This window comes from Taurulus bubalis (genome assembly GCF_910589615.1).
Source record: "Taurulus bubalis genome assembly, chromosome: 15".
Taxonomy (NCBI): Eukaryota; Metazoa; Chordata; class Actinopteri; order Perciformes; family Cottidae; genus Taurulus; species Taurulus bubalis.
Genome location: NC_136603.1, coordinates 9,788,951 through 9,803,371, shown reverse-complemented (window position 1 = coordinate 9,803,371; position 14,421 = coordinate 9,788,951). Strand labels below are relative to the sequence as shown.

The 14,421-nt window shown below is 41.3% G+C and overlaps 1 protein-coding gene across 1 annotated transcript; it reads right to left on the bottom strand.

Moving 5' to 3' along the window:
- Positions 1-654: 654 nt before the first annotated feature.
- Positions 655-14,182, bottom strand: slc12a8 (solute carrier family 12 member 8; the record flags this gene model as incomplete). Its single annotated transcript, XM_079231229.1, has 13 exons — positions 655-823; positions 1,095-1,155; positions 2,411-2,528; positions 2,631-2,728; positions 2,840-3,479; positions 5,882-6,028; positions 6,498-6,585; positions 7,088-7,175; positions 7,329-7,442; positions 12,664-12,895; positions 13,024-13,215; positions 13,811-13,957; positions 14,048-14,182. 13 exons carry the CDS (start codon positions 14,180-14,182, stop codon positions 655-657), a joined length of 2,229 nt encoding a protein of 742 aa, XP_079087355.1.
- Positions 14,183-14,421: the final 239 nt, after the last annotated feature.

The window sequence follows — 14,421 nt, the reverse complement described above, 5'->3', positions numbered from 1 at the left end:
ACTCAGTTGTATACATACATAAGAGTAATTTAGGAATAGGCTTATGATGCATCCTAAACTGACCATTTTCTGCATTACTTATAAAAGACACAGCTTATTTTACCGCCTGATATTTCTTTATTTGTTTTCCTGTAAAACAATAATGTAGATAAGAAAAGTTTGATGTGCATTTTCTACATCAGATGCCGCCAATGTATGACAACTATGTCATTCTTTGTTACTTCTAAATTAGTGTAGGTCTGCCAGGACTACCAACTTCAAAAAGCAAACTAACAACCTGGGATAAATGTCAATGATCCGTACACGCGCAGAGGTGAACTAACATATTTTAATGAAACCTTTGTGCCACATGTACACAATATATTTAAGCCACATGAGCACCATGGCATCTGGACTTCCTGGAAGTGACCCAGCAGTACCGTAAACTGACAACATTTTTTTTCACAAAGATTGCGATACTTTAAAAGTTAAAGCCATAAAGTATATTTAGACATAATTTTTAGTTTACAAATATATATATATAAATATATATATATATAAAAGAAAAATTATCTGAGCCACTGTATGTGTGCAGAATGTGGCCCACAGGACAACTGAAGACATGGTTTGAGGCAGAAAATGTGGTTTCAGGCTGACAGCTTGTATTTAAGTCAGTCAGTGGAGTGGTGGCTGCACCATCTTGTTGACCCTGATGAATGAGGATTGGTGATAGCGGTGACGAGAGGCAAAGTCAGCGTTTTCCTCTGTGAGCTGCTTGGTTTTCAGCCCAACCCCGGACAGAGAGGGGGTAACGACGATCTCATCCTGAGGAGATCCGTTCCTCCTGAAAGATGGAGACATTGGGTTTCAGGGGACAGCGTGACATGGGAAATTACTAACTGAAAAGCTTATCTTACATTATGACTTAGTAATACCAGAACGAATAGACGATGACAAGTAGGACATTTTACTTTAGTTCCAGTCTCTGATTTATCAGTGATCTGAACGTTTTTATAATGTATGACATTTAAATGTATTATTCATCTCTCTTCTTCACTTATCCCTACAAACAGACTCCTGATTGATCATTTTGTACCATAACAACCACACAATACCTGCAAATGCTATTCAATGTTGATTTGAGCCATGTGAAAAAGCTGAATCGAGCTGCAATACCTGCAAATAAATCAAAATGCAAATTGTCATCTGGAGAAATGAGCTCGAGGAGTTAATTTCATTACTAGCTGCAGAAAACCACAAAAAAAGAAACTGAGCAGGAAAAGCATTGTATCAACCACCTGTGGGACAAGTGTTTAACACTTGCAGACATTATGCTCTAAAATGTCCTAAGTCAGACAGCCAACGCTGTGCTGTGGTGAGTTTAATGCACAGGTGCCGGGTGTCCCATCTAGCTATTCTAGAAATCCTAAGCCACAACAGCTGCCAGCCTGCGAGGCAAAAAGACCACAAGTGAGCATGGGGTGACCAAATCGTAATCCTTAAAAAAGAGTAAACTACATATCAAGAGGTCTTTTGTTGGACATAATGGGGTCATATAAATGATCTAATAACCCAGAGTAAATGCAGAAGGGAATATGTTTGTATCTTACATAAAAGGAATTACTTGCAGACCACTCCCGTTATAAAAGTTCATGGAATTAACTTGTAATCGTGCCACGAAAATAAACACCAGGCTTAAATAACACGTTTCCTCCTTTCAGCAGAGAGGAAACCGATTAAGTAAATATCAAAACAGAGAATGTGTAATGAAATATGTTCATGAAAAGCACATTGTTTTTAGAATATAAAATGCATGAATGGTGATCTGCAATTTCCTGCTTACTTACTTGCCTTGCAATTCCAGAAGACTCCTCTATGCATATCATGGCAAGGAACAGTATGAGCCTTATTTTTACACTTTGTTAGTAAAATGCATTCTTGAGTTATGGCCAAAACAAAGTGCTTTCTAAGGTCACAACGACATTGATCACCATATTCTAATCAGTTCAGCCTCGAGTCCAAGTGGACGTTTGCACCAAATTTGAAGACATTCCTCCAGGGTGTTCGCGATATATCGTGTTCACGAGAATGGACCAGATGAGGGCCGACATGAAAAGCTCAGTGCCGGCTGCAGTAGAGTGTCAAAAAGCTTCGTCCAATTGCATTTTATGTCAAAAGTTCACTTTGGCATTCCACACTGTAAAGTGCTGCAGAGGTGCAGGTGGTACATATATGTGAAATACAGAAATAACCCACTCTGTCCCATATCACATTACTAAAGCATTCCATCAACTTGGATTTTTCATGTAATGCATATTCTTTTTACGTGGGACTGTCCTGTCCAAGCCAAGACATTTGGTCACCCGGACAGGACTTCACCATGGAGCCAAACTACGTGTGTCTGAACAGGAAATTAACTGATGGAAATCACCTATAGGTAGTCCAGGACTTGTTTTTCCGATGTAGAAGAAGAGCAGCAAGGCAAAGACTATGTTTGCTAAGGCATAAGTCCATTGAATGACAAACATAATCAATATGGAGCTCATTGCCTGAAAGAAGAAAAAAAAAGTCAATATATTATGTAAATATTATCTGAAATCAAATCGTTAGAACAAAAACAAATAATGTAGAGCATGAAATGTGTAGCCTACTCCAATAAGAGCAGCCCAGTGGTTGCAGAACTTTGCATGCAATGAATCCTGCATGGGTTTGATCTCAGAGCTCTGGTGCTCGGCTTTAGCTGCAACACCTGAGAGAGTCAAAATAAAGGTTACAAAGGAAAACAGGTTCAATCAACTTCTATGATCTCTTCTCCTGTCGACTCTAGTCGAGTGTTTGTTTGTTTGTTGGAGCTGATCACCTGTGCTGTGATTGTGAGGGTCAGCAGATGAATGCTGCTCAGCATGGTTCATTTTTGAGCAACTTTTGACCTGTGGTTCTTCTCCAGCCATGGGCTCCGTGCCTCCACACTGCACCTCTGCTGCCTCTCCTTTCTCTTCGGAGAACACATTGCTGTTCAGGTCCAAACCAAAGCTGTCCCTCAGCTTCTGCTTCGTGGTGACATTAGCCTTTCTGCCCTCGTCTTGACTGCTCAGCTCTTGCATGCAGGAGTTCCTCTCAGATCCAGCATCAACATCTGACACGGGGGGAAAGATCTGGTCCATGTCCTTGGTGAACTCCAACAGAGTGCCTTTACCCTGCGGACTCTCGCCTCCACTCCCATAGCTCGGAAGATTGGCCTCGATCAGAGGCCTAGAGCTCTGCCTGGTTGACCCACGCTGGTTTCTTTTGGCGGGGATGAGGGTTTCCCTCTTCTCTTTAGCCTGCAGCTGGAGGGTCATGGCCACACTGAAGAAGGAGTAGTCGATGAAGCTGTAGGTGAGCAGGAAGTTTATGGTGACGATGGGGGCCAGCACATTGACCTGACCGATGAAGATGAAGGCCATGGTAAGCAGGCTGGTCAGAAAGATAGCTGCCACTGGAGTCTTGTTAGGGCCTTTCTGTTAAAAGAGGAAGATAGGGTCACAATATTGCGGTCTAATCAAAAACCTGAATAACTGGTGACTTTTTTTCTCCTTCTGATTATAACCATAATCATAACTAATTAGCCATCGGAAAAATGCTATGTCACAAAGCTGAAATCAGTCCTGTTTTTAATTAACTCATGACAAGTTTCACATGACAGTGCCATGTGAAAAAAAAAAGGTCAACACGATGAGGCTGGGACAAAGAACATTGTCCTATTATTCATGATTGAGATATTGTAGCTTTGCAAGCATTTACCCAACAAACAAAAAAACAGACAGGAAGGAGAAACAGGGAGTGATGAAATGAAACGAAACTTAAAGTTATATTCAAGCAATATAAAACCAAACCACTAGAAAGTTAGCAATTATGTTAACATGTGGTTTGCTAACCAGCTTGCTTTCACTGCCCAGGTCCTGTCACACAGTTTAAGGAGCACTGCTGTGTGCCTGGCGGGCCTCCAGAGCACACAGCAGTGCTGGGCCCTGCCCGTCGCCCTTCCTGCGTTTGTTCTGAAGCTTTGATTTGGGCCAAGATGTCTAGGGCCTCATTCCAGCCCGCTGAGAGAGGTCAGACACTGCTGCTGGGGTGGACGGGGTCAGGACGTCGACGTGACTGTGTGTGTGTGTGTGTGTGTGTGTGTACAGTTGTGTAGCAGCAGTGAGTCGTAACTCTTTGCTGTAATGGAGTCAGTCAACTCACATCTATGAAGTGAAGTCCACACTCTAAAGTTAGGCCGTCCTGTCACTGTTTCCTGTTGAGTTCACCCACCACACTGCCATGTGCATCCAGACTACACACACTTAATAGCAGTCAAAGGAAGCATTTAGAGACATTATTTAATACTACACTGTAAAAATGCGGCAGTACAAGCAAAAGACCTGCATTGCAAATGTAAAAGTATGCAAGTAAAATCTGAATAATTTGATGTAGTCTAATGTAATTCATGTATTAAAAGTACTCACTGCAGATACATTATTATTACTCATGCATTAATGTAAAAGCAGGACTTCACATTTGATTTACAGTTGGTTGAGGTGAAGCACATTTTGTAATATTTTGTACAGTATTAATTATTATTTTCATCATGGATTAATCTGCTGATTATTTTATTGATTACTCTATTGATGCATTGGTTTAAAACAATTCTGATCACAATTACCAAGGGCCCAAAGAGATACTTCCACAGAGCTTGTTTGAAATAGTACAAACATCAACATTATTAAAAAATACAAAAATGGAAAAGCAGTACTTGTACTGTTCTTTTTCTTCGTCAGATCATTTCAATGCTGCCCTTTTTATGTTTTAAGTCCAGGGTGAGTCAGAGTAATACTGAGTGATGTGGTTATTGTATTTCTTAGTTCATAGTTGTCTATGTTGTCAATGAGGAGCTCGTCAAAAACAAAACTTCTGCAGTCAGCATTTACTAATGTGTATGTCTCAGTATTAGTGGAGACAAGTTATCATTTTACCTCTAAGTCAGAGTACCCGTGTTTCACTGAGCTTTTGACGGGCTCACAGGTTTGACATAGTCTTGACCACCAGAAGCAGATATTGCTCAGTTGTCATGGAGAGATTTGTTGAAGCCATTTGTGTTTTCGAATCCAAAGTACTTTTAAGAACTTCTCATCCATGGATTAAAAAGGTGAGCATCCAAGTTTTGCAAAATAAAGTTGAAAACTGAAAAAAGTCAGTCAGTGGACCAATAGCGATTTTTTGTTTTGTCAAATTACTATTCGTAAACTGGATAACTTGAACTTTGATGCTTAACTCGTATTGTTTAAAAAAAACATGCAGGAATAAATCTTTCATCAGCTTTACAGCAACCTTCTCTCCTTTTGAGAGAAGCTGCTTCCCATACACTTTATGAATAGATCTAAGCTGGGAACGTCTCACTAGCTAGAATAACTGAATGCAGAGATGTGAAAAGGGCATTCATGATTTAAAAATGACAAGAAACCAAATAGTCATGAGTATAAACAGGAAATTGAACTATCCCTTTGATAGTTGGTCTTACGTAATGCTGGTTATTACGTCGTCTGGCCTATCGCATGTTCAAACAGGTGCAACCATTAGTTTTTCACCAGGGCAGTAAAATGTCCTAATAAAATGGTGAGTTTAAAGTGGCCCCTACTTACTTGGCTCATCTCTTTACTGCCATCACATAAAGAGCTTACAATGTTATGGCTACAATTGGAATAATCATCCTGAGGTATTACTTAAGAGCAAATGATCATTCTGAAAACAAGTGAACTCGTTGGTGTATTATCACACACCCTCGCCACATAATCTATACATCACGGTGAATATAGCTAATATTTTTCAGTATACTGTTAATGTGCAGACATTAACAGTCTGTCTGGCTCCATCCACCCACCCCACTTTCCAGGAAGGCCAGAGCGGGGATGACCCTCTCTTGGGCAATGCACTGGAGGATCCTGGGTGCTCCGTACAGGCCGCCCATGCAGGAAGCCAGAGAGGAGATGTAGAGGCCTAGCAGAAAGAGGAAGCCCACCAAGGAGACCTGGAGGAAGAGGGAAAACAAACACAGGGTGGAAGAGGATGGGGTGTGGTTGAGCGCACACAACAGCTACACCCAGTTGAGTTCCGCTGCAGCCAGCACCTAATAAAAACAATGAGAACTAACCACCGATGGAAGTCAAGGATTCTTTTAAAGGAGTCAATGATTAGTTAAAACAAAATCAAATATATGAATACGAGTGTGAGTCTGGCAGTAATACATTATTTGTACACTCTAGTCCATAATGTCACAGCTTGGTAATGAGACAGACTCAGTATTTTTTATATACTTGAACCTAAGAATTATATGATTATGAGTATTTCTGCAATATCTCAAAACTGAGGCAGTCAGAGCCTGAACTAACCAGACCACATGAACATTGTCAGCTATGATGGGGAATCCCCTCACCTCAACCCTTGTGTTGAGATGGCCGCTCTAACAGGGCAGGACGGAAACAGAGACGGGAGTTTACCTTTTCTGCTATCAAGAAGTCAGAGCGCAGAGCTTCTCTGGTGCAGATGGCCCCCAGAAGGAAGACAAAGACCAGATACAGGAACCACCTGTGGGTCACCAACAGTACACCACACAGGATTATTACAACTCCTGCTTTATCACTATTAATAGGGGAGTGTGTCATCATCACAGCTCTACAAGTGAGTCACTGACAGGACCATACTGGGAAAATGGGTTTGTTTGTTCTCTCCAATGAAGGTGGAAAAGGTTGCCCTTTTGATAGAAGATACCACAAAATGATCTGAGAGCATCACATAAGTAAAATCAAGTAACCATTTTAGATGGTTCATACCTTGAAGGAGAGCCCCCAAATTATTATATTTGAACACTATCCGTGGAGCATGCCATGTAGTTAGATAGAATTTTGCAAGTGTGCTCAGTCTGTATGATCTTATAGTATTTCCATGTGCGTACTTTTACAGTAGGCCCGTATTTGTTGTCTTCATTGCAGGTCAGTCTGTGCACTTTTACTAAAGTTGTGGTCCTGTGTACTGTTACAATATTGTTGTGTGCTTGTGTGTGTGCGTGTTTTTTGGGATATCGTCATACGAAGTGAAGACAGCTGCCAGTGTTCCCACAGGGATGTTGTGGTCAGGCCGCTGAAGGTCTGAGCTCATGTTGAAACCGGCCATAACCCCTACACACACACACACACACACACACACACACACAGAGAGGTTAACACACAGTCACACACACAGTCACACACACTAAATGAAAAGTAGGGCTGGAGTCTAAATTCATACTGCACATGTGCCATGTAAACTAAGAGTGTTATTTGCCACCTGACCTGTAGCAGCAGGGAAGAAGACCCCAAAGACCGTGAAGAAGGTTTCTCCCGGGGTGTAATCTGGCTTTGTGTTGCTGCTGAGCAGCTCGGCTGAATAACCAATGAAACCATTTTCTGAGAGAGGAGACAACAACGACAACAACATTAACACAAAGCACATTAGTTCTGAACCTTATGCCAGAATTACCAGGATGTTTTCAGTCATATGTTTTGCTTCTGGAAAAAGTTATAAAATCAACTTCTACTCCAAAAGGCAGTAACGCTCGACTGCAGGCTGCTTGCTGAAATGCTACATGCAAACCTGCCATAAATGTGGCTTTTTCATTTGCTTCTTTTCATTTTTCTTTTCTTCATAGACGATTGGTGAGTCTGCACCATTTTTTTTACCTGACACCTATGCTTGAAATGTTTGATCTGTTATCGAAGTACATGAATAAATGATGCTTGTGGCCAAACTAATATTCTTATTTTGCTTTTTATATTCCTCCAAATTTATTAGAGCACTCCCTGAGATTTCGTGACTGCAATTGTTATGTTGTGCCTTTTTTTAACCCCAAAAAATGACAAATAAAAACATGAGACTGCAGTCTAAAGTCTGATAGCCAGTTCAGGCTAGGGCAGTTTGTTGAACGTGCAGAGGAAGAGATTGTTCTGTATTGGTAAGGGCCATTTAATCAACACAGCCTGAAGGACAGGCCTATGCTACAACACCGGACATTTCCCCCTTGGTTATCTTGCGATGGGAAAGAATGTGTTCTCTCAGATTAATGACATGTTTATCCAAAAGGAAGTCACCACCCTTTTCAGAAGCTCAGCAGCTTCCAAGTTTGAGCAAGGAATGAGAGTGAGCGAGAGAGGCAGACAGTGTGAGAGAAAAGAGAGCGAGAATACAATTTTTTCTCTGCTTTTGTTTTTGACAAAAGCCCAAACCATAAGGGCTGTATTGACAAGTTACTCCAAAGTATGTTTTCCTGGATGGGAATAAAGGGAGGCTAAAAAAAACTGACATCAAATTGGATTAGGTGCCCAAACTTTTGTTCACTCTGTGACCCCGCGAGACCGCCCTCTGTCCAAACAATCATAACAGACCCAGGGCAGCCATGCACCATGGGCTCCACACACAGATTAAAACATACCCTCCAGCATCCAACCCTGCCTGACTCTCTGTGCTCAGATGAGGTTGTTTCTAAACTATTTATGAGCACAAAATCATTTCTGAGTATTTGATTTCAAGAACTGTGTACAAAAACTGCAAACAAATGTCTTTCAAGGAAAACCTTTGTGCAAGTTTTCCATACTCTGGTGGAACTGGATATTCACATTCATCATACTACACAGTGGACTGCAGATGGCAGCTCCCTTACATTTTGCACAGTGAGTCAGAAACAGTTTTTTTTGTATGCAAGTTAATGTATGGTATTTTAATCAAATACAAATCAGCATACCTGCTAAGCATCAGCATGTTAAACGTGTGATTGTGGGCATGTTAGCAAGCTCAAAGGGCCCAAGTACAGCCTGACTGATGCTAGCGTGGTTATAAACTCAGTCTCGTTGACTAAACAACAGCTCTCATCAAGTTACAGTAGTTAGTTATATAACGGATGGTCCTTCATATCATATTTCATATGACTTGTTGAAATCAACTCTAAAGTGATGTGGTAGATGCGGGTAAATAAATAATAATCACTTGCTTTAAAGAGGCCTACAGAGCAAAACATATTTTGGATAAAGCCATGGTGAAAGCATTCATATTAAAGTGTTGTATTGTCTGAAGAACAAGTGTATAGGCAGAGTGGGGTTCCTTTCTGAACTAAGCATTCCTCTGATACAGACTGGAATGTGTAGTCAGATTACATGAGGGTCTGAGGCCTCTCCCCCAGTCTGACTGACCTCTTACTCTCCCACACTAACCAGTATAAACTGCTGTGCATGGAGAACAGGGCAGGCTGTGATGTTACAGAGGTGTGACAGGTCCCACTGGGATGATTGAGAACTATATATTATAGTGTGGATCACAGGAAGAGATGATGTAGCGGTCTCTGGAGCAGCAGGCCTCAGATCTCAGTTCCGGCCTTCCCTCTTTGTCATTTTCCAAAAATGTGGGTGAGTCTGGTTAACACCCTAAACCCCAGACACAAGCAGCACATTATGGCGTCCTGTTCTGTGGGGAATAGGCTTATTTTAAAAGAGATCGGGTATGAGTGTCACATTGTTTTTTTTATCTGTGTGTAATCATGAGGTTGAATTGTTTGGCTTAAGAGACACTATGCTGGCAGTGTTACTGACCAAAATAAATAATTGACTCCACAAATAATTCCTCCAATCAGGGATGATAAAGCACAATTCTGAGCTATTTTACATGTTGCAGCTATAAGCTTTTAAATGATACTTTCCACAGTACTGCAGGAATAATATGTCATAATCAGTCACTTAACAGATCCTTAAGGCTGGCAAAATGAGGACGCTTAGTCAGAGTGTTAATGCACAGGTGTAAAAACATCCTAAATCCTTCTACTCATAATGCTAACAGAGTCATCAGCAGCCCATTGTAGACATCAAGATAGTGGCTAAGCGTGTGTTTTAACTGAATAATGTAGAGGCTAGATAAACAGAGGGCTTTACCGTCTCAGAAATACACTTTAGGGATTTTAACTGGAGATGTGCTTTACAATAAACTTTACTCTTTGATTTGAACCCAAACCCCCAGTAATTCAGCCTTGCCCTTCAAATCTTTATTGTTGGGGTTACATCAAAATCAGGGGAAATTTAAATCACTGAAACTTAGCATAATAATATAAATTTTAATAAAACATATACTGATTGTTGCATATTCATCTTTAAATAAATACAAAAATGAATTAGACTAGTACAGCAACTAAAACATATTTTCTAGATTTGTGTGTAGTTTATAATAATAGTAAAAATAAATGAAAAATGAAATGCTCAAGATGAGATCTTCAAACATCTTATTTTTGTCAGACTCAACCCCAGCACTCAAATATTCTCAGTTTACAAAGATATATAACAGAGACAAGCAGCAAGTGCTCAAGTTAGAGAAGCTGGAACAAAACAATGTATGGTCTTTTGGCGAGAAAAATACCTGAAACCATTAAGCTATTAATGAACTAATCATCAACTCCAGATTTTACCATTTCAGATCAAGAATACTTACAGTTAAATGTTCTGTTTTGTATTAAACGCTAAGCAAACCAGCAGCAAGCCAATGTCCCATTACAGCTTTCATATAGTACGCTATGTTACTTGGCTGACCTGACATAATTAGCTATGGCAGTTTCCCAAAGTGTAAATAGAGGATGTGATATCAAACTTTGACCATGTTTCTTTGCCGGTGGCTCCTTTCCTTCTGGATGTACCTCAGCGTTCACTCAGTGCAGGCTAATCTGGGCTGTTTCAACAAGCTAGTGGACCTGCTGGTCCTCTGCCAACCATGAGGTCACCACCAAAACACACACAGAAGCTCTTAATTGGAAAAACCTGGAGTAGCCATTACGGGTGGTTCTCCAACAGTTCTTCAGAACTGTAAAGCGGCATCTGCCTACTGTAATATTAAGAAGGTAGGAGGTTGGGAGTGGTGGACAAGCACAGGTTAGGCCGTTAGGGCAAGGTGGAATGAGATCCGTTTGGGTTTTTTTGACACTGTGGTGGGAGAAGTTGTAAAGCTTAATCTTGCAAAAACTAGCCACAGCTGGACACAGGCACTATGAGTTCCTTGTGGTTTGCTGGGGAAATAAAGCAAACAATTATACTATGTGATTTACTGAAAATGTATTTTTTATAGTGTACATGTTAAATGTGTTTTTCTATTTATGCAAGATATAAAAGTGTTTTGTCCCTTTTATGTCCTGTTCACATAAGACTGGAACACTTTTCTCCTCCCACTGGACAGGACGTTGATAATCAGCGAGAACAGGAAATGTAGGGAAGGACTTCCTGACTGCCAGCAAAAGAATACAATCTACTCAAAAAAAGGGCAACATTTCCTCACCACAAAATAAAAATCTCAGACTTGGCTTAAGCCACAAGAAAACTGAAAATGTACAGACGTTTCCAACCCACCCCTGAGGGCAAAGGAATAAAAAAAAAGAAAATTGTAAAATTTTTAGAATGCGAGACCAATCCTGACAAAAGTAAGTAGTACTACAGCGACATCTACTGGCCTGAACGGGTCACAGATATTCATCATTCAAGTCTGCAGTTGCCAAACCTTCTCAGTCCACTTCAGAGGTCATACTCAATTTCACGCACCCCTCCCCTACATTTTTTAAATCAAGCTGGAACAATGGTGTGGAATCTACTAACAAAAGAAGCTCAGGGATAGACAGGTTTAGCGATCCAGTTTGTTGCTATGGCTGGAAAACAAAGGTGGAACTAATAATGTTAACGAGGGCTGCAGTCAAACAATACCTGCCATGCACTGCAGCAATTAACTTATTAGTTACACCTGTGTTCAAAAATGTCAAATGCGGGTTGTCTGTTATACTCAGAAATTCTGGCTACTGTAGTAATGCTTCAAAATCAAATTTTTTTGTCTATTTGTGAAGATTATTTTGCAGAAGAGAAGGTTTGCCACCGATCTTTTTTGATGGAAAAATAAATGGAAAAATGGAAAAATCCCAATGGCTTTTTGTTGAGGGAACCAGTGTGATGCGTTTACACAAAATCCATGAACCGGATTATTGCAACGCTTCCGGAGAGTTCACATCTTTTACATTTTGTAGTTTACCTAGTTTCCACACAAGGCAGCAACAATTTCACATGACATGTTTTTTCTGATGATAGCTGGACATTGTTTTCCTAACGTTCACAGAATATTTGCGGGATGTTGTTTTCCTAGGCTTGACAGAACGTTTGTGGAAAGTTGTTTCACTAGTATTCGCAGAATGCTTGTGTGATCGCGGGGCATTGTTTGTTGGACGTTATTTTCTTAATGTTCACAGAACATTCGCCAAGCATTGTTTGAAGAAAGTTCATGGGACATTGTTTATCCATTGTTTTAAATTCGTGGGACGTTGTTTTTGGAATTCTCACGCGACGTTCACAGAATGTCAGCAAACCGAATTGTTAATGTTTTTCAGATAGTTCCCATTATTATTCTTTGTAGTTTACCTGGTTTCCACACAAAGCAGCAGAAATGGCTGACTATGCGGCCAGTGCTTTTGAGGTGTAAATCTTACATCAGCTCCCAACCCAAAAACATATCCTCTCAAAATAGTTCATCCACCTTGTGGAGCAACTTCTTCCACCTCCTTGCGGTGGATCTGCAGTATCAATCGGTCTCTCCAAGGCAGTCGTATCCCTTCATATACAGCCCTACCTGGATCAAGGTGCGTGAAGGTGCCAATGACAAAGTCCAGCGTGGAGACAGCCAGCACAGCCAGCAGCAGCAGCTGGAGTCGGACAATCCATTTTACACCGGCCAGGTTGATCCCAAGCAGTGCCAGCAGCACCGCTGCCGACATGCCACGCACCGCCCACTGGCTCTGTAGACCGAGCAGCTCCGCCACCGACTCAGAGAAACCTGTGATATACATGGCTCCAGCTACGCACTGCGAGGTGGGAGGCAGCATGAGAGGGGACACAACATAAGAACATGGAAATGAAAAAAAGAATGTCAAGTATCGTCCTTCAAAATCAACCACAGAAGTCTCACTAAAAGTCTGGATTTGTTACTCACCTGTCCAAACACATAAAGCAGGCCCACAGTGCCCCCGACCCTGCCCCCCAGGACGATGGAGATCATGGAGTAGATTCCTCCACTCCCAACACCGCAGTGCTCACACACTCCAATCCCCGACATCACCGTCACTAACGCAACCAGCACAACCAAGGAGACGAGGAACATCCCGAGCAGCACGCCAGTGTTCCCCTGGATGATGATGGGAGACAAGATTACACAAAATGCTTCCTCCCCTATACAAGTATGTGGACATCGGCAGCATGCAACTCATCTAGAGCTGTACATTGTTGTTTATTATGATGTACGGATTGTACTATACTGTCAGCGGGCCAAGACCTTCTGTGCATATGCTTAATGCTTTGTATGAAATTCATTGCAGACTTTGTACATCCCGTAAACATGATTATATATTTTTATCCAATATTTATTCTGTTTATGTCTCCATATTTTTTCTTGTCTTCATTTATCTCAAACTGTCAACCTTTTGGTTTGGCACTAGATGCTCGAGGAACAATGATATGTAGCATGCATTGACATACAGAGGTGTCATGGATTTTGGTTAAGATTTAGATGGATTTAAATCTTTACGGTCTGCTATTTTGTCTCTTTAATAAAGAGATTTCTTAAAATGTTTTACTTCTCTATTAATGCACATTAAGACCACCGCACATTAAGACCAATGCAAACATAGTAAGACTGCAGTCTTTCTGCCAGTGTCACTTAATAGTTACAATGTGAAAGAGAAAGGGGAAATGGCATCAAAAGCAACGCAGGGCATACTAACCACCAGGTAGCCGGTGCGTAAGAATAGCACCACACCAAAGATGTTGATCATGCAGGTGGTGAAAACTCCATCCCAGGTACCAAAGAGCACCGGCTCCCACACAAACAGTTTGATCCTCCACCACGGCTGGCTGGACTGCTGGAGGCCCTGATGAAAGACACACAAGCGTGAAAGTTACTGGCTCATACTTTGACATCAACAGGTTACCACATTCACCTTGAGGAGAAAACACTAAACCTGTGCATCTTCATGAAACAAATCATGGACATGTGTGTTTGTGTTGGTGTCAGCCACTCCACCCTTCAACAGTGCTGCCACGTCTCCCTCCTGGTCACAGGTGTGCACAGTCCAACCTACTGGCAGGGTTTCCATTACAACCTACAAATGTAAACAGTAGGTTAGCAGCTACACCTCCTCAGGTGGGCCCATTTGCTCAAAGTTGATCATTGAATATGAAGCAAAATATTATAGTTTAGGATTATGAATTCATCCGCAAGTGACCACAATTTGGGTAGGCCTGGATGTGTTTGTGTTGAAAGTGACACTTTTGGTTCCGCCTATCCCGGTCAAACAGCAACAGGTGCATCACGAGGACACCCGGATGCAGCTAG